Consider the following 20,035-nt stretch of genomic DNA (forward strand, 5'->3'; position numbering starts at 1 on the left):
TTTAATCCGTCCACTTTTTTTTAGGAAATCGAATATTACTTGTTTCGAAATCGTTGGAATGTTTAGATCACAGATAATATAATAGTTCGCCTTGACCTCTGTCATATGGTCGACCAATAAGCATCTTCCGACCTTTTTGAATACCTACTGAAAATAGATTTTTTGTATTTGATTTAATTATTATTGATGAAACGTTTTGGCGAATTTCATTCAATATGATCTTTCCAAAAATGCGAGAATTACCATAATGATATCGACTCTTTTTCGTGAAGTTATCATGCGAAACGTAATTCGAAGATTGTCAAGTGAATCCTTGATTTCTAATCATTTTTGCGCTATTAATCCATATCCTACGGTTTCACGATCAAATATTGTAGAAAGGAGGTGAGAGCTAAGATTAGATATATCCTGATTAATTTTGAATCATTCATTCTAATTGAGTAAGCTTGAGTGTATTCATTGAAAATAATTGAAATACATAAACAATTGTCATCTAAATATCAAGTGACAGATTGTATGAACATGACGATCTGAACATTTTTTCGATTTTAGGATTTTTCAAACCTTAAATGCTTCTAGTATCACTTGGATTAGAAAAATGTCTGACTCTGTAGCAGGTCCTTCTCTGGGTTCAGCTTCAGGAAAAACACATTCAAAAAATAGATTAATATTAGAAAAGTCACCCTATTTATTACAACATGCTACAAACCCAGTTGATTGGTATCCATGGGGAGAGAAAGCGTTTGAAAAGGCACGCAAAGAAAATAAACTTATTTTCCTCTCAATCGGATACTCTACTTGTCACTGGTGAAGATTTTCAGTTGCTTTGAGTATACTGCATAACTACCTATTTCTAATCTTAGGTGTCATGTAATGGAGAAAGAATCTTTTGAAAATGAAGCTACGGCAGAAATAATGAACAAATACTTTGTAAATATAAAAGTTGACAGAGAAGAACGACCAGATGTTGATCACATGTATATGGATTTCGTTCAAGCTACAATTGGGGGTGGAGGTTGGCCTTTGTCTGTGTTTCTTACTCCCACACTAGAACCTTTGGCTGGAGGCACTTATTTCCCTCCTGAAAATATGCTAGGGAGACCTGGTTTCAAAACCGTTCTCAAGAATATAGCTGAAATGTGGGCAGAAAAAAAGACAGTTTTGGAGACTGCTGGTAAAATAATAGATATGATTCAATCTGTATTGCATAAAATGTATTGAATTTTAAGGTCAAAAAGCTCTGGAAGTTTTGAAGAGTGTGTCAGTAAGTGATTTGGAATCCAGTGGACCTGGAAAAATTTCTGTTCCTGATGAAAACTCTGTGAGACAATGTTTCCACCAATTTGAAAGATCTTTTGATGAGGGATTTGGGGGTTTTTCTAAAGCTCCCAAATTCCCACAACCTTCAAATTTTAATTTTCTATTTCATGTCTATTCAAGAGATAGGGAAAGTCCTGAAGGTATTCGAGCTTTGAATATGTGTTTGAAGACATTAAAAAAAATCGCATATGGGGGAATACACGATCATGTTAATTCAGGTGAGATATTTTATTGTATTCACTTTACAAATATTTAGAAATTGCTCATTGACTCCTTTTAGGTTTTGCCAGATACTCTGTTGATAGCAAATGGCATGTACCACATTTCGAAAAAATGCTTTATGATAATGCTCAATTAGCTGTGAGTTTTTGTGATGCTTTTGTTGCCTCCAAAGACCAATTTTTCTCAGATATAGTCCACGATATTCTTACTTTCGTGAATAGAGATTTGGGACATGAATTAGGAGGTTTCTATGGTGCTGAAGATGCAGGTAGATGAAAACTTTAATGAAAACCTTAACATACAACTATGAGGAAAATATGTGGTTTTGAAAATTTCAGACTCCTATCCAAAACATGGAGCTGCTGAGAAGAAAGAGGGTGCTTTTTGTGTTTGGGAATACTCAGAATTGGAAGAATTCCTTAATTTTGAAAGGGAAAATACACAAGTATTTGAACTGTTTGCTCATCATTTCGGCGTGAAAAAGAATGGAAATGTACCGCCCCAATGTGACCCACATGGGGAACTTCTTGAGAAGAACATCCTCTGCTGTTTCGGGAGCTATGAAGAGACAGCTTCAAAGTTCAACATAACAGTGCCAAAGCTCAAAGAGATATTGCAGGAATGCCTTGGAATTCTCTACAAAGAGAGACAGAAAAGGCCCAAACCCATCACAGACACCAAAATGGTTACCGCATGGCAAGGTCTCATGATTTGCGGCTTTGCTAAAGCAGGTTTCGTTCTTAAAGACCAGAGATACATCAACAGAGCCATTTTGGCTGCTAATTTTGTCAAGAAGTTTCTATATGATGAGGGGACTAAGACATTGTGGAGGTGTTGTTATCGAGGGGACAATAATGAAATCGTGCAAATGTGAGTTAATGCATAAATCTCAATTTTGAAAATATCAAGAGGAAATGTTGATTTTGTAGCAATAACCCCATAAAAGGATTTTTAGAAGATTATGCCTTCCTGATCAGGGGTCTCTTGGATCTTTATGAGGCCTCACTGGATGCGGATTGGCTACAATGGGCAGAAGTCCTTCAGGAAACTCAGGATAGACTATTCTGGGATTCCACAGGGATGGGATACTTTTCTAGTCCTGCTGGTGATTCAAGTATTAAGATTCGATCAAAAGAAGGTAAGACCTAAAAAGTTAGGTGAAGTAACCTGACCTTGTGCTTTTTCATTGTGTTAAGCATCAATTGATTTGATTTTGTTTCAGATCAAGATGGTGCCGAACCTAGTGGCAACTCTGTATCTGTGCACAACCTCCTGAGACTGGCGGCTTACCTGGACAGACAAGACTTGAAGTCGAAAGCTGGTAGGATCCTTACAGTATTCTCTAAAAGGTTGAAGAGTATACCAAGAGCATTTCCTGAAATGTTATCAGGACTCTTGCTTTACCATGACGCCCCGACTCAGGTATGACAAGAAATATATAATGTTCTATCAATGTTACACTGAAATTTTCAAGGTGTTTATAGCGGGAGATGCTAGCGACCAAAACACTGAAGCTCTCGTGGATGTCCTCAGAAGTAGACTCATACCAGGCAGAGTCTTGGCAGTGACAGATGGAAAAGAAGGGATCCTTTACAAAAGGCATCAAACACTAGCTCGATTGAGGTATAGATTTTTACAAATAAAAATTAGTTACTCGATTTTTCTTCTATTGGTTTGTCTTTTAGGCCTATAGGTGGTAAACCTGCAGCGTATGTATGCAGGAACTTTGCTTGTTCTCTGCCAGTAACTGAACCAGAAGACTTGGCAGATTCCTTGGATGCCAAGTGCAGTTTGGCAAGCAACACCAGAGAAAGACTGGTGGATACCCTACAACCTTCATCAAGCGGTGAAGAACCCCACAAGGGGAAATAAAATTGATTAGCCTGTTTAATTTTTTTTTTTGAATCGAAATATCTTGGACAAGAACTGCTTTATGGGCACAGAGATCGAGATTGTACAATGGGAAGCTGTGATTAGATGTTCGCATGATATACTCTCATAATATATAAAGAAAATTGAAATCCTAAATAATATTCGAATAAAGTATATTTAATTACAATATGTTTCTATTCTGATTTTTATTTGGACATTTATTCATTTAATAATTACACCATTTTACAGCTGAGGCCAATAACAGAATGAAAAAATAAAAAATGTTACATAAAAATCGAAATAGTAATTTACGTAACAAGTCCGGAAAATAAGGTTTTTTTGGACGAATAGACAAAATTCCAGGACGAGCGTAAGCGAGTCCTGGAAGTCTGTGAGTCCAAAAAAAACATTTTCGGGCGTGTTGCGTACAATATTTTTTCGGCAACCATGTAAAATAACACTATCGCTGCTGCTTTCCATATTTTATTGCGATAAAAAAAGATGCAAATTTTTGACAACTAATTTCAAATGAACTGTCAGCCGTTATCTCGGTTGCTATGGATTCTATGATTCTTTTCCGGCCTAGACCGGGAAGTACGTACTCCCGGACTAGGCCGGAAAATGCTACTTTCTCAGAGAAAAACCATCCGGGAAGTGAGCACTTCCCGGACGGTTGCCGAAAAATTTAATTTTTAATAAATGGTGGCATACACGATTGTTGCATAACATTTTGTTTATTTGAGCCAAACAATAAATTGACAGAATAACGATAAGTAGAAAACTCAAGTGGAATAAATTAGAAAATTTGGCCAATGTAATTTATTTGCACATATCAAGGTTATATCTATGAATAGACAGAAAATTAAATCTTACAAGTAACAAACTATCTACATCTAAATTTCTTTGTTCAATTTTATTTATGTCGCAATATGGACAGGTACATTTTGGAACTTAACCAACCTCAAGTGAATTTTACACTTCAAAATTACAATAAAATATTTTGAGTCCGCAATTCTAAACAATTTTATACTTCATACAGATTTTCAACAATGGGGTATCACATTAATTTTTTTAAAAAATTATTATTATTGCACTTTCCTCAATTAATACTAGAACTACTATAAGCACTGCTGCAATCAGATTCGTTTACATTTAGTTTAGTTGCTAAATTCTCTAAATCTTCATCTGAATCATAATAATCAGACTGAGCTTGTGGGGACAGTTTGTGACCATTTACAATGTGTGAAGTCAATTTTTCTTTAGCTGCCAAAATAAGGCCAATAAAGGGGGGAGATGGGGCCATAGGTCTGGAAAGATATTCGGGATGATATTGGACAGCAACATAGTATGGGTGATCCTTAAGTTCTAAAATCTCCATACGTTTCTGATCTGTGTCTACACCGACGAATTGAAGACCTAATTTTTCCAATTGTTCTACATATTCAGGATTTACTTCATATCTGTGGCGATGACGTTCTTCTATTTTCTCCTGAGAATTATACAAATACCTACAAAAAAAAATTATAGTTAAAAATGAAACTTACACCGCAATCATTAAATGACTAACCTCAATTTTGAATTGAACTCTGGTTTGAAAACCGTAATTCGTTTTCCTAACCTCATTGTCGCACCCATTTGACCAGGATTGTGTTCTGGCATGTCAATGATTACTGGATAACTTGTAGGAACTTCACATTCCGTAGTATGAGCTCCTTCCATTTTTGCAACATTTCTTGCGAATTCAATGACAGCAGTTTGGAAGCCTAGACAAATTCCAAGGAAAGGTTTGTTATTTTCCCTGCACCATTTACATGCTTCAATTTTTCCTTCAACTCCTCTTTTACCAAAACCTCCTGGCACCACTACACATTCTGCCTTGCATAAATTCCTCCAAGCATCATGATATGCTACTGGATTTGTTAATAAAGTATCCTTTTCCAAGTCTGAAGCTTCTATGAATTGAACAGAAGCTTTATAGCCCAAATGATTACTTGCATGTTGTAAGGCTTTCAGAAGTGAAGCATACGCATCTTCTAACTGAGTATACTTCCCAACAATAACAATTTTAACTTCATATTTCAAATGTTTGATTCGTTCCACCAAATTCCTCCATTTCTTCATATTTCTGTGACTTTCTGAAAATGATTCAATACCAAGATTTAATCTTTCATTCAGGTATTCAATCATGCCATAGTTTTCCATTAAAACAGGTACTTCATAAATTGAAGATAAGTCTGGAATGCTTAGAATTTGTTCTGGATTTACATGACAGAAATTTGATATTTTTTCTTTCACACTATGCCCAAATGGTTTTTCTGATCTACACAGAATGATATCCGGAGACAATCCTAAACCTCTTAGCTCTCTTACAGAGGACTGTGTAGGTTTAGTTTTGTGTTCACCTGTAGAACGAGGCTGAGGAACTAAACTAACATGAGCAATACATATATTATCTCTTTTAACTCTGAATTGAAATTGCCTGAAAGCTTCTACAAATGCCATACTCTCAATATCTCCAATTGTTCCACCGAGCTCTATAATACAAACATCTGGTATCTTGCCATTCAAAGATACAGGTATCTTTGAAACTCTCTCAACCCATTCTTGAATAGCATCAGTTATATGGGGGACAACCTGAACGGTCTTTCCTAAATATTCCCCTTTTCTTTCTCCGTCAATAACATTTTTATAGACTTTACCAGTGGTTATGTTATTATCCCTATGTAAAATTATATCCAGAAATCTTTCGTAATTGCCAAGATCCAGATCTACTTCTCCTCCGTCGTCTAATACATATACTTCGCCATGTTCATAAGGTGAAAAAGTACCAGCATCTTCGTTCAGGTAAGGATCGATTTTAATTGATGTGACTTCGAGTCCCGAACTTTTTAAGATTGTTCCAAACGAACTTGATATGATTCCTTTACCTACACCACTTATTACACCTCCTGTCACCAAAATATATTTCATCTTGTAAGAATATTATTTAAATGCCGTATCAATAAACCGCTAACCACGTTCTTTACTATTTCGCAATGATTTGAGGTTATCCAGTAGTCACAGAATATATTTTGTAGTATTGGCGCTAAGTCAATAAAAACATAGAATGAAATTATTCTGTTTTTTAAAACGAAATTATCAGTCTGAGAACTTGATAATAATTGTGTTTTGTCATAAATTAGACAGAATCATTAAAATTATTGTCCATTCAAAACAATGCTGAAATGTCCAATCATTCTTCTAAAAGCTTGGAAGAAATAAAGAAATACGATGAAAAACAAGTATTTATTACTTTATTATTCGAGAAGATTTTTAATAAACTTGTTTTTAGGACTCAAATAAGGTATATTCGCATTCAACCTCTGATCTGAAGAGAAAGAGGAGTTTACGGAGTGATATTCATAGTGACGAATTGAATGGGAAATATTCAAATTACGATGTGAAAAGACGCAAGAAAGAGGAACAAAAACAAACCATTCCTGACGATGTACCGTCTTGTAGTAAGGAAAAGAGTATTGAATCGAAGTGTACCAACCTTCAACAGTTTCTCCAAGAAGAACTAACATGTAGTATATGCTCTGAACTGTTCATGGATGCTGTTACCCTTAACTGTTCCCATAGTTTTTGTGATTTCTGCATCATAAAATGGATGAAAGAGCAGTCCACTTGTCCCATATGCAGGAAGCCAATCGAGAGCAGAAATTCTTCCTTAGTTTTGGATCGATGCGTCGACAAAGTGGGTATATTCTATGCAATTCTTCGTACACATTACCCTATTAGGTTCACGGTTAATTATTAGATATATCTGCAAATGATGATTTAAAATTATTGACTTATACGAGTCTATATCGAACTTTCAGACATTGGAACATCTACCACAAGAATCGAGAGAACATAGAAGAATGCTGGCCAAAGTCAGAGAAAACCAGAAGGACATTGTTCCCCCAGTTCTTGATCCCGCTGATCCTGATGCCGAGCAGATGATCAATGATTTCCTTTGTTGGTTTGGAGTTACAGAATTTATGGAATTTTTTGATATTAGGAATCAAGATGATGACCGTGCCAATTATAACCAAAACGAGAACTGTACTATAAGTTAGGAAAAACTGTATTTTTGATCAATATGATTAATTTTTTTAATTGTTCATCCGATGAAGTGAGTGCGAATATACATCCAGTAAATGTGAAGGACATTTCTTAGCGCAAGAGTTAATTTTTTGGAAAATATAGAGACTTTTATACGATGATTGTTATTTCCACATTGACCTCAACAATATTTAAAATTCTACAAAAATTGGACCTCTACCAGAAACATTATATCTTCAAAAAAACTATATTCACAGACCTTTCAAGAGTTGATCTATAACATACTGAAGTTTCGAGTCCGTATCTTGAGTAACCGAGAGATGACAGCCTCGGGAAAATGATCGAATTTTTTTAAATTTTAGTTGACACCCTTTAACTTCTATAATATTGGACATAACCCTCAACTGAATGCATTTTTATATTCTCTGACATCGAATCAATGAATAAAGGAAATTTTTAAATTTTCGTCAAAATTTTTTTTTTTAGGTACTTATGAAAAATTAGCGAGAAATTTTTCAGACTTCGATTTGTGCCAATTTAGAAGATGCGGAAATGTAGATTTTGATTCCGTTTACTATTTTGTTCCTGGTCTCCGTAGTTTTCAAAATTTGGTACTTGAATGTTTGGAAAAAGGCAATAAAAGTTCGGTCTCTATAAGAAACGTTTTAACTCGAAAATTAGAAGTAATAAACCCCTGAAATAAAAACGATTTTTTTAGCTGTACTCGACTTTCAAGGCAGTATCATCGCTGATCAGGAAAATTCCCCAAATTTCAGTTTATACACCATAATTTTCGAAATAATGGACTGTTTTGATGACTGATAGTATTTTCGAAATCCCTGACATCGAATCAGGCTTTCACCGAATCAATTCTCTCAAAAATTGAGCCCGAATACAATTCACATTTTTCTGCCTTCTAAACCAAAAGATCGTATTAGTACAACACTTTTCTAACACGCTTACGTGAAACACACTGTACACTGTGCGGGCTGGTATTGAAAAAAAATTTCTGCCATAACCCTGTAAATTTCAGCTCCCTATGAATGGCATAAGCATTATTAATAACAATCGTTCCAGCCGCCATCAGAGAAACTTCCGGTACAGGGGAGGCAGCATCTCTCCGGCAAAAAAAGAAGGTCAATCCTCCGCCGAATCAATCAAGGTAGGTCGAAAACTGGCGAAAGTAGCCCACGGTACATTTTCCCGTTTGCATAGGTGGCGCGTCTGCGCACCATCCCCGAACGCACGCTGTCTCGCTGAAGACTGTTGCATCTTTCAGCGCTCCTCTCTCGGTTCGTCAGTTTTCAGCCAAGACTAACCGAGGCGCTGTAACACACCACGTTTCCCAGAACGGGATTTTCGCGATTTTCCGAACGACAACCCCCTCCCCTCTAGATCAGTGAGTTTTCCCGGAAAATTCCGACTTTTCCGTGGTTTTGTTCGCGAGGGTTTTCCGGATTTTAAAAAGTGCTACACGGTGCTTTTAGGTGGTTTTTTGGTTTTTCCGCACGAGAACAGGTGGGTCTGCATTTTGAGCATGAAAACGACAGATTTTCTCGATAAAGGGTTTAGTGATTTTTTATAACTTTTTTTCACGATCGAATTGTATGCACGACTTATTTCATCTTAAAGTGTAGAGAAAAAGTGGAAAATCTTAAAAATTATGAAATATAACAAGCCAAAGTATAGGTCAGCTCAATTATAAAACAATTAATATCACTGATGATGAATTAAGTACTAAATTATTAAGGAAAATCAATTTTGTTTTTGCTATAAGTAAGAAAGCATAATAAAGATGTTCATAAACAAGAGGAGACCTAGATTTTCATCATAAGAATAACCAATATTCATAATTTCATCGAATTCTTCTCGATTGAATTGAGAATTCTATTAAATCAATACCCACCGATATTCACGAATAAAAAATCGAGAAAACAAATTATGAAATATCAACATACCTTCGGAAGTTTCATGAATGCTGAATGTGTTTCACTGATGTAATTTCCAACTGTAACAATACAAAATATTTTCAAAAATTTTGGATCTTCTTCGAATTATTCAATTGAATTGTTGAATTATGTTGGGCGATAGTTGTTGATCTTTTTTTGTTTACCTTTTTTCAAGTAAACATAGTTCGAGGAAGAAATTCTATTTTTTCACAGTGTAATAAATAGAAAATCAATAAATATCGTCTTCATTCCAACATTCGAAATGATTGTTTAGAGGGAGAAAAACAGAATTACTGGTCTTGTTAAATTATATTCAAGAAAATCATAAAGTTCATTATATAAACAGATCTTCCGAATATAAAGAATTAAAAGTCGAACATATATTTTCATTGGAAAATAAATAAATATACTGAAAACTTATGATAAAATTCCAAAATGAGAAAACTAACAGAGTAGGATTAGCCACATCATATCATACTTTTCTAAATTATTCATTCATTTGATTTTTCAACCTCAATTCCTGTGTTTTTTTCAGATTTTGCGTGATGAGCGAGAAAGACCCCAACACGAAATTTCAAGAAACTTAGTGTCGTTATCGTATTATAGTGACTAGACGCAGTGCTGTCGCAAAATGGCCACAGTTGTGATGTGATAATAGTGATACAGTGCACGCAGAATGCACTACTGTCCTAGCACTGCGGGATATGCCCACTGCAGGTCAGGCTCCGATTCTGGACTCAATCGCAGGGGAAGGTCGGGAGGGAGGAGGAGGGAACAGGATTTTGACAGCGCTGACTCCACCCTTTCGGAGGGTAAGTTTCGTCAAAAGTGTTTTATAGCCAAAAAAAGGATTTTTTATTATTCCATTTCATTGAGTGTTTCAAAATTGGAAGTACAAACGAAAATGACAGATTCCTCGGATTATTTTAAGGAAAAAATGTCCTATTAACATTGCCCCTTAAACGTTCGGTTCTCGAGATAGGTATAGGGTTTTAAAGTTTAATCTTTTTCTCATAGCACCTTCCCTTCTCAAGAAATTCAACTTACATTTGGCAAATATATTCCAATTTGAAGTTTCCATCATGTGATATGCTAATTTTGTATGCAAATTTACAGGGTGATATTTTTTGGGGAACAGTGCCCGCTTCTTTTCTCCAGAATTTATTTTTTGGTGGACCACTGGTAGTTTTAAAAAATGTGTGAAGAAACTTTGCTCCAGTATTCCACTTTTTGATTTCTTGTAGTTTCGTCGTATCTGTTGACAATTTCGAGGAAAAATTCAAACAATTCTCTAGTAACCCTCAGGAAAATCCAAATTCTTATAAATATACATTGAGTGAGCTGTTATGAATACGTTGATTATTGATTTTGGTATCTACTTATTTTCTCTAATTCTGTGGTTATTACGTTCATTCTTCCACATCTTGTAGAACAAAATCCTGCGAGAATATATCAGAAACGCACAGTTTTCATAGTTATATTATATATATTATATTATATTTTCTCTATTTCAGTCGAGTGCTGTGAAATATTGTCGTAATTCAATGAAAAATTTAGATTATAGATTTGTATTGTATATTGGCAGTTGGTGTGACTGTTACGAAAATTGAATTTGAATCGTACTTTTCGAATTTTAAAATAATTTATAATTACGCATTAAATTCGTGAATTATGTCTGTCGAAATCGATTTAACACCAACAGAATTAAGAGAAATTGCGAATAATGTTGCAAATAATTTCACTATATATCCAAATTATATTATATTGACAATTGACTTGTGTTGAAATTTGATAGGATCGAAAGTCAGTGTAGACAACCAAAAAACGAAAAATATAACTGAAAACAATGCTGTAATGCGTTCATTACAGCACTGTTTTTAGTACTGTAATGAAGTCATTACGATACTGAAATAAAGAAAAAAGAATTATTCCCTGCTCTCGTTTGCTTTCAATACATCTGAAACAGAGTCCCGAATATCAAATTCCCGAAAACCCCCTTTCAGCGGTTCCAAATCCAATTCGATCCCCCGTTTTCAATCGGCCATCTTCAGATTTCTGGCCGATTTTTCCAGCCAGTTTTCCCCCGGGACCGGGAAACTTCTCTTCGCGGCGGGATCGGAATTGCATAAAATCAGATTTGTGTCCGTTTGATGTGCTCGGCGCGGAAAACCGCGGCCGGAAAAATCGGGAAAATCGTGGCGTCGGTTTTTCCGAGAAGCGGCACATCCGATACCCGCGAGACTCGGGAAGAAAGGAACCTGTAACTTTGGCCGATATCGGATTACGGCCTCGGGAAACTCGATCCAATATTCGGAAAAACAATGCGAGAGGGAAAGATGAAAAGTTGAAGCAGGGACGGATCGTTTTTCAGTCGCGTAAATTCGGCGTTTCAAGTTTTCCTAGTTGCACGAAATTTTTTGATATCTAAGAAAGCTACAATTGTCTATTATCTAGCGGTCACCTATCCAGACACTAACCTCGGCCGACACTGCTTAGTATACTAATGTTGATATTCGTTTTATTTTCGCTGAGCCTTTATAGAAGCAACTAAGAAATTAATTTTACATATAAGATATTCATTTGTTATTTATACCAATAACAAACCACAGAAATAAAGTCTCCTGAGATTATCACAGTTTGAGAACATCAAGAATTTATTTATTTCAGTTCAAAATCCTACTAGCTCAAGAAATCGATTGATGGATTTCAAAGATTAAAAATATGATTTATTTCTCAGGAACTGACGCAATGTAATCACAGAACATAAGATGCGATTAGCGCATTCGCCATTTTGTTACCATAGTCTTTTTGTTTTGATTTGGGTCACTTTGAAATATTTTTTATACAAGGTGTTCCGGGATTCGAGGTAAACAGGAAACTGAAAGATTTCTTGCGGAGTTTTAAGAAAAAAAGTCCTATAAATATCGGCTCGCAAACGCTTTCTTTTCAAGATACAGGGTGTTTCTTGTAGTCCTACTTTTTTGTGATGATTATTATAGCAGTTTATCGAATCTGTATCAATCAATTTTAACTTCATATTTCAAATGTTTGATTTGTTTCACCAAATTCCTCCATTTCTTCATGTTTCGGTGACTTTCTGAAAATGATTCAATACCAAGATTTAATCTTTCATTCAGGTATTCAATCATGCCATAGTTTTCCATCAAAACAGGTACTTCATAAATTGAAGATAAGTCTGGAATGCTTAGAATTTGTTCTGGATTTACATGACAGAAATTTGATATTTTTTCTTTCACACTATGCCCAAATGGTTTTTCTGATCTACACAGAATGATATCCGGAGACAATCCTAAACCTCTTAGCTCTCTTACAGAGGACTGTGTAGGTTTAGTTTTGTGTTCACCTGTAGAACGAGGCTGAGGAACTAAACTAACATGAGCAATACATATATTATCTCTTTTAACTCTGAATTGAAATTGCCTGAAAGCTTCTACAAATGCCATACTCTCAATTTCTCCAATTGTTCCACCGAGCTCTATAATACGAACATCTGGTATCTTGCCATTCCAAGAAACAGGTATCTTTGCTACTCTCTCAACCCATTCTAGGTTTACGCACAGGTAAATATTTCGTGAAATACATACCTCTGTAATTTTTTTATGTTTATAGTAAATAAACATTAAATTATTATTCTTGTAGAGCATCAGTGATATGAGGAACAACCTGAACTGTCTTTCCTAAGTATACGTGTATGTTATGTGTTATTTAATGGATTCGGTTCTTACTTGGCGGAAATTCATTATAAATAAAATAAAACGAAGTAATTTCCACTATATTATTTAATTGTTAGCAACAATTGTTTTCGCCACACTGTGGCTTCATCAGGCTGATGAAGCCACAGTGTGGCGAAACAATTGTTGCTAACAATTAAATAATATAGTGGAAATTACTTCGTTTTATTTTATTTGTTATGTGTTATGTGTATGTTATCAGTTTATTTAATATTTTAAAATTTAAAAAGTACGATTCAAATTCAAATTCCGTAATCTGTCAATTTTCGTAACAGTCACACCAACAGCTAAGATACAATACAAAAGTCACTAGAATATATAATCTGAAATTTTCATTGAATTTCGACAATATTTCTCAAAACTCGACTGAAATAGAAAAAATATCGTCTAATACTCGATGCAGAAGGCGATTTCAACAATCATCCGTTCGAAAACTCGCTTGTTTTCGAATCTTCGCTTCAGGTTGGGTAAATAAGTACCATAATTAATAATTTATTTTTTCATCGCAGCTTACTAACTGGATCGTTATAATAATTTGGATGATCCTGAGGGTTACAAGAGAATTGTTTGAAATTTTTTTCTAGAAATCGGTATCAGATACGACAAAACTACAAGAAACCAAAAAGTGTAGTCTTGGAGCAAAGTTTCTTTTCACATTTTTTTAAACTATCAGTAAGAAACCAAAAAGAAGTTCTGGAGGAAAAAAGAGGGCACTGTTCCAGGAAAAATATCACCCTGTAGGCAATGAATTCACCTGGACAAGTACATAAAAGTACAATACCACATCATCAATTTTTCCAGCGAACACCTAATCGAGCCCTCTGTCGAATCGAATCCCTTGTCGATAATTCCCGGAACAGCGCATCCCCTAAATTAAATCCGGGAATGCAATACTCCGGATGATATGAATAAGGGTCCGTTAGGCATAAATTCGAGAAGATATTAGGGGTCTCGGCATTCCGACAGAGCGTGGCGCAGTTGCTATACAGCGGTATGGAATTTCATGACGATTAAATGAAGCGAATAATTATCCTTAGACGTTCCCCTTTCCAGAGGGATCGGGTTCTCTGGACCGGGAGATGAGCCCCACCAGTAAAAATCTCCAATAACACTTAATTTTATCAGTGAGTGAGGTTCCTACCTCAGTATTGTAATGTCATTATCATAATCGTTGTCTCTTTGTTGAACCGCCTGTGTTAGATTAGATTAGATAATTGGGGTTGGTTGTCTAGGGTTCAGTCTCTCAGAAATGCGACCATTCAGATCTTTCATTTTAATGCACACTCCTCAAGAGGGTTGCAAATCTAACAGTATCCTAAGAAGCCTTAGCATCAAAAAGATTAGGGACTGGCCTAAGATGCATAGAAAACCTGGTGTGTCTACTTATAAAGGGTTTTTAGAGCTATAGAACTTTAACAACGATGGATTATTCGATTGACATGAATTTTATTTATCCGCAAGATAATCTTGTGGCATTACATTTCAAATATGATTTCTGGCACATGACCGCCACGGCTGGCTCGGATGTATTCCAATCTGGACGTCCAATTTTCGATGACTTTTTCCAACATTTTTGGCCGTATATCGGCAATAACACGACGAATGTTGTCTTCCAAATGGTCAAGGGTTTGTGGCTTATCCGCATAGACCAATGACTTTACATAGCCCCACAGAAAGTAGTCTAGCGGTGTTAAATCACAAGATCTTGGAGCCCAATTCACAGGTCCAAAACGTGAAATTAGGCGGTCACCAAACGTGTACCGATTATTCACGTATCAATCGATAATAAATTAGTAGGATCCAGGCCCTAGACATTTGTACAGCAAGAGTTTGGCTGTTTAGCTTGCTACATAGGTATACGCATGTAAGTTGGTCAACTTGCTCTGAATAGAATGAATTGAGAGAGTAGCGGAAGTTGGAGCTTGCGTTGGGCTAGAAGTAATCAGAGAAAACTAGGAATCATCTTGCCTGCTTCTGTAGCCTCCTTAAAGCCATATAAGATACTCGTTACATAATAATCAATCAATGCTCGTTTGGGAAAAATCAGCTTAATTTTACTTGGAGGTCTTCTAGGAGACCTCACAGAAGCTCAGGAAGAATTGGACAGAACCAGTTGTGTTCTATGTAAGTCTTATTGCTACGTTCTTATGTTGCATTGGGCACAGTATAATAAAGTTAAGTATCTAGGCATCAGCAGTGTTCTGTCTACAGAGGGATAAAATTGCCCTGAGGAGTTAGTGATGCGTTAGGAGAACTAGAAAAGTTCTATTTCGAATTCTCAGCGACACCGCTGGGGAAAAAAATCTCCAGAACTTCTCTAAAGCGTCTGACCCCCCATCATCAGAACAAACTCCAGCCGACAAGATAAATCTTAGGCCCTGAATAAACAGCGATCGTTTTCCCATATTTACGGAACGTCGGCCGACCTGACAAATTAACCTCCACTTCCAGCTCTTCAAATTACGCTATGAATCCAGGCTTGACTGCGTTCCCAATTGGACAGGTCGGACGTAAATCGTCCAATCGCAGCAGTTTCAGCAGTCGTATATCCAGCACACGCGGCAACGTTGATTTTGGGCGATTTACTGGATCGTAAAAGGTGTGTGGAATATCGGAAGCACCTCATTAAACGTCTATTTTTAAAATATGATTAACTTTGAAACTACACCTTCACACGGCGCGCTGGGTAATACGCGTTCAGAGTGTGGCGTTTTTGGGGAATTCTCCAAAAATTGAAGATTTGATATACACTATTGGTAAAGTGTCACATTTCAAATGTACTATTCCAGCCTTTTATAAAAAAAAATAATTACATAATGTGGAAAAAAAATTGGAGCGTATTGTTGATAATAAGTAATAACCTAAATTGAGGTGAATCTACCCAGAATAATTCAAGTTTTTAGGACCTTCCCACTGAGGTACCCAGGGGGATGAAAGGGTTATATCCCCCTCAATTTTTTATTCTTCAGTAAGGAATAAGGTCTATTACTGCAGAGTGTAGTTCAATGAAGTCATACTTTATAGTCGATTTATTTGGTGAGGATTCGAAACATCTTTGAATAGTGCTTGTGAGGTTTTGACTTTGTAAGGAGCGAAGAAGAATGAAAAAGAATAAGAAAGTTGTGTTTACCATCAAACAACGAAAGCTTTAATACGCTCTATTAGTGTGACGTCACACACCGCCATTTTTGGTTCTTCTGTCAGTGTTCGGGATCCAAACAAATAAATTGTCATTCAAATTAGTACGATGTCGTTGAAGGAATTGGCTTATTTTCATAAATAAGAGTATTTGAGGAACGATTTCAGTATTAATTGATAGACAGAAGGAACGAGGTTAATACCAGTAAGTTTGAATCCTGTATCATTTTGATTTTGTAAAAAGTCGTGTTTATTAGTTGAACTTCAAGTTCGGACTTACTGGCATTAATCTCGTACCTTCTGTCTATCAATTAAAAGTAAAATCGTTCCTTAAATAATCTTATTTATCAAAATAAGCCAATTCCTTCAACGACACCGTACTAATTTGAATGACAATTTGTTTGTTTGGATTCCGAACACTGACAGGAGAACTAAAATGGCGGTGTGTGACGTCATCACTATGAGAGCGTATACTTCTGACATGTCATGAGGAACAGCAAATACCAAGTACTGTAGTTGATAATACAAGGAAAAGTGGAAGGCAGGAGGGACCGGGTAGAAGAAGACATTCGTGGTAGTACAATTTCAGGAAGTGGTTTGGCTAGACATCCATACAACTTTTCAGAAACGCAGCGAACAAGATAAAACTTGCCATGTTGATTGCCAACGTCCGGAACGGATAGGGCACGCAAAGAAGAAGAAGAAGGAGCGATTGGGTTTTTATCCTAAGCGATGCCTTTCTGACGAGTATTGTGCAGTATGCAATGCCATCCTTCGGGCATGCGAAGAGTCACCACCGGCCAATCCTGAGTTCTCGAAACCTCAAGCGAAGCATCAGAGTAAGTTCCCGATACAACTAGTCAAAGTCAAAGTAACATGTATTGACGTTGACAGCTAGCAATGAGTAAAGTCCACAACCAGTCGGATCAGAGTAACCTTCGTCAAACTGGCGAACGTTAAAACCAGACGAGCAATCTGTCGAATGCGATGCTGTTCGTCGTTCCCAGGGCCCAATTATTCCCTCTGAATGGAAAAATTCAATTCGCGCCTTTCGTACACAATGGGCCGTAATCACGAGAGAGCCGTCATTTTTACGATACAGTTCGATTCTTTCGGGGCCCCAGGCCCTCTATGATTTATTCGATTTTTCGACGCGAAAATTGGGTTCATCATGGCTCGCACTGAGGACTGCGAAGTGGGTGTCAGTCAGTGCACAATGGGGGCATTGTGCGCGCTCGACAGTTGGAAACGTCGATGAATACAATATATATATACCGTGATTGTACTACCGTGGTCCTGGATACTCCTTCTCGGAACATTTGCGATTGGAGGGTACAGGGATGTTACGGTGTTTTTATGTTTTTTTATGGATTTCATTGATAATATTCTCCAGGCTGCCAATTCTCCTTGTGGCATGTTACGGACTTGAAACTTCAACATGCTTTAGATCACAGCTGGATCTATAAAAACGTCTTTATTTGATGGGGCTGTGACCAATATTTCAAAAGATATAACGATTATTGTGTAGAAATTCAACTTTTACGGTTTTTTTTTCAAATTTCGAGTTGAAAATTTTCCTAAACTGAAAGGTCTACGATGGATTGGAAGTGGTGCCTAATTTTCCTCCGACAATACCATATCGACTTCGATTCGATGACATGGAAGCTTAGCGCTTCTAACGGGTGGTTTTTTTCGAGGTATATAACTTTAAGTTGGCATTAATGTTCAAGATGGCGACCGATTTAACAGCTGTCAGTCAAGTGATTTATTCTCAGTTTGGTTTGGCAATTCATCTTGAATAGGCTCACGCCTGAACAACGCTTGCAAATAATGCAATTTTATTTCGAAACTAATAGTTCTGTGCGGAATACGTATCGCGCACTACGTCTATTTTATTTTGTTTAGCGATGAAGCGCACTTCTGATTGAATGGATGCGTCAACAAACAAAACTGCGGCATTTGAAGTGAAGCTAATTCTCAAGTGTATGTCGAAACACCGTTACATCCAGAAAAACTGACTGTTTGGTGCGCTTTATGGGCTGGTGGAATCATTGGTCCGTACTTCTTCAAAAACGATGATGGCCAGAACGTTACAGTCAATGGTGATCGGTATAGAGCCATGATTACTAACTTTTTCATTCCTGAATTGAACAACCATGATGTCCAGGAGCTGTGGTTCCAACAAGACGGCGCAACATGTCACACAGCTCGTGCCACAATCGATTTATTGAAAGACACGCTTGGTGACCGCCTAATTTCACGTTTTGGACCTGTGAATTGGGCTCCAAGATCGTGATTTAACACCGCTAGACTACTTTCTGTGGGGATATGTAAAGTTATTGGTCTATGCGGATAAGCCACAAACCCTTGACCATTTGAAAGACAACATTGTTGTTCCAACATGTTGGAAAAAGTCATCGAAAATTGGACGTCCAGATTGGACTACATCCGAGCTAGCCGTGGCGGTCATATGCCAGAAATCATATTTAAAATGTAATGCCACAAGATTATCTTGCGGATAAATAAAATTCATGTCAATCGAATAATCCATCGTTGTTTTATTGCAATTTAAAGTTCTATAGCTCTAAAAAAAAACACCCTTTATATTGGCACTTGGTTCCGAAGCCAGAGACTCTAGCGTTGGATGTAACTCCTTACAGCATTGAATCACTCAAGGTTACAGCGTAATATTTGATCGATAAAACATCTCATCGTCTCATTTTAAGAGGCAAAGAAAGACCAAACAGAGTTACCACTCAAAAACTAACTCCAGCGATGAAATGTCCAAACACAACGAGACCACGAACTTTGGACAACCCATCATGAATTTCTATGAACGGCCAAGTTCCGGATCAGGTGACCCTACTGACCATATTTCACATAAATAGAGCCCGGAATTACCGGGTAAGTTTCCTCCACTTCCAAGGGGCCATTCTAATCCATTCCCTTTTGGAGTTCCGGGCTCAGTTCGACGTCCCCTCGTTGTTGTTAATAAATCATCCGGCTGGCACAGTCGCACTTCCAGAAGTCCCGCCATCTGTTTTGGGTTATTGAATAGAGGCCGGGCGTCAATCTGTGATTAAAGCGCCCGCTGCTAGCAGAAACGGCTACATCAAAGCGATCCGGAACCAGGTAGATAGTGGCGTACAGGCCGAAAGTCATTACTTCGACGGGGAAGGAACGGAACGAGGCCCTTACCGGATTTTACTGTTCTCCACCCTGTCGATTCTGTGCCTTGTCGTCAAACGGAAAAACGAGGCGAATTTTACACGTTTCCAGTTTTGAGAGAATGGAGGCTTTCTTGGTGGAGTTGGAGTGCTGAGAGTGTTACGTTTACATTTCAATATTTCAAAATTCTCTCACTCATTATTTCAATTTGTTTTATATTAGAGTAGTTCTCAAAGTAATAAACATAGATAAAATGAGTATATGTCATTTTCAGTAAGCAAATTTTGTCCCCAACATGAACTATCAAATTCGACATGAAGCGCGCGGAAATTAAAACATATCAGTGATACGATATTCCACTCAATTCGCGAGTTTCTACACAAAGAACTCACTTCTTATGTCCCATAGTGAATCAACGTTTCATATTAACACGAAATATATTGAAATAAATACCCAAATATACAAAATATTCAGAAAACAACTTCAAGCGCGCCAAACGACGTGAAATAACCCATGACACTAGGAGAG

General features: G+C 36.9%; 4 protein-coding genes across 6 annotated transcripts in view; 3 read left to right on the top strand and 1 right to left on the bottom strand.

Moving 5' to 3' along the window:
* Window positions 1-48: 48 nt before the first annotated feature.
* On the top strand, window positions 49-3,601 carry LOC123683331 (spermatogenesis-associated protein 20). 2 transcript variants are annotated; one of them, XM_045622303.1, is made up of 10 exons: window positions 49-384; window positions 553-807; window positions 864-1,174; window positions 1,230-1,538; window positions 1,601-1,810; window positions 1,881-2,412; window positions 2,472-2,680; window positions 2,765-2,964; window positions 3,017-3,165; window positions 3,228-3,601. In XM_045622303.1, the coding sequence occupies exons 1-10, from the start codon at window positions 248-250 to the stop codon at window positions 3,412-3,414; spliced, it is 2,499 nt and encodes an 832-aa protein (XP_045478259.1). In that variant the 5' UTR covers window positions 49-247; the 3' UTR covers window positions 3,415-3,601. The 2 variants fall into 2 exon arrangements, with proteins under 2 accessions (XP_045478259.1, XP_045478260.1); XM_045622304.1 differs by lacking the exon at window positions 553-807 and having other exon boundaries at window positions 85-384.
* A 707-nt stretch (window positions 3,602-4,308) lies between these two features.
* On the bottom strand, window positions 4,309-6,477 carry LOC123683332 (CTP synthase-like). Its single transcript, XM_045622305.1, has 2 exons — window positions 4,982-6,477; window positions 4,309-4,922 (listed from the first exon to the last, which is right to left on the bottom strand). Exons 1-2 carry the CDS (start codon window positions 6,382-6,384, stop codon window positions 4,514-4,516), a joined length of 1,812 nt encoding a protein of 603 aa, XP_045478261.1. The 5' UTR covers window positions 6,385-6,477; the 3' UTR covers window positions 4,309-4,513.
* Window positions 6,478-6,552: 75 nt separating this feature from the next.
* On the top strand, window positions 6,553-7,659 carry LOC123683333 (E3 ubiquitin-protein ligase RNF8-like). Its single transcript, XM_045622307.1, has 3 exons — window positions 6,553-6,695; window positions 6,746-7,150; window positions 7,275-7,659. The coding sequence occupies exons 1-3, from the start codon at window positions 6,639-6,641 to the stop codon at window positions 7,512-7,514; spliced, it is 702 nt and encodes a 233-aa protein (XP_045478263.1). The 5' UTR covers window positions 6,553-6,638; the 3' UTR covers window positions 7,515-7,659.
* Window positions 7,660-8,764: 1,105 nt separating this feature from the next.
* LOC123683335 (voltage-dependent T-type calcium channel subunit alpha-1G) overlaps window positions 8,765-20,035 on the top strand; it is a 194,780-nt gene continuing 183,509 nt past the window's right edge. The window contains exons 1-2 of one of the 2 annotated variants that reach the window (XM_045622310.1): window positions 8,765-9,018; window positions 9,985-10,261. In XM_045622310.1, coding sequence (XP_045478266.1) covers window positions 10,126-10,261 — 136 coding nt within the window. In that variant the 5' untranslated portion in view covers window positions 8,765-9,018; window positions 9,985-10,125. The remainder of the gene's footprint in view (window positions 9,019-9,984; window positions 10,262-20,035) is intronic. The other variant, XM_045622309.1, reaches the window with a different exon arrangement.

Source organism: Harmonia axyridis, chromosome 6 (assembly GCF_914767665.1).
Source record: "Harmonia axyridis chromosome 6, icHarAxyr1.1, whole genome shotgun sequence".
Classification (NCBI taxonomy): Eukaryota; Metazoa; Arthropoda; class Insecta; order Coleoptera; family Coccinellidae; genus Harmonia; species Harmonia axyridis.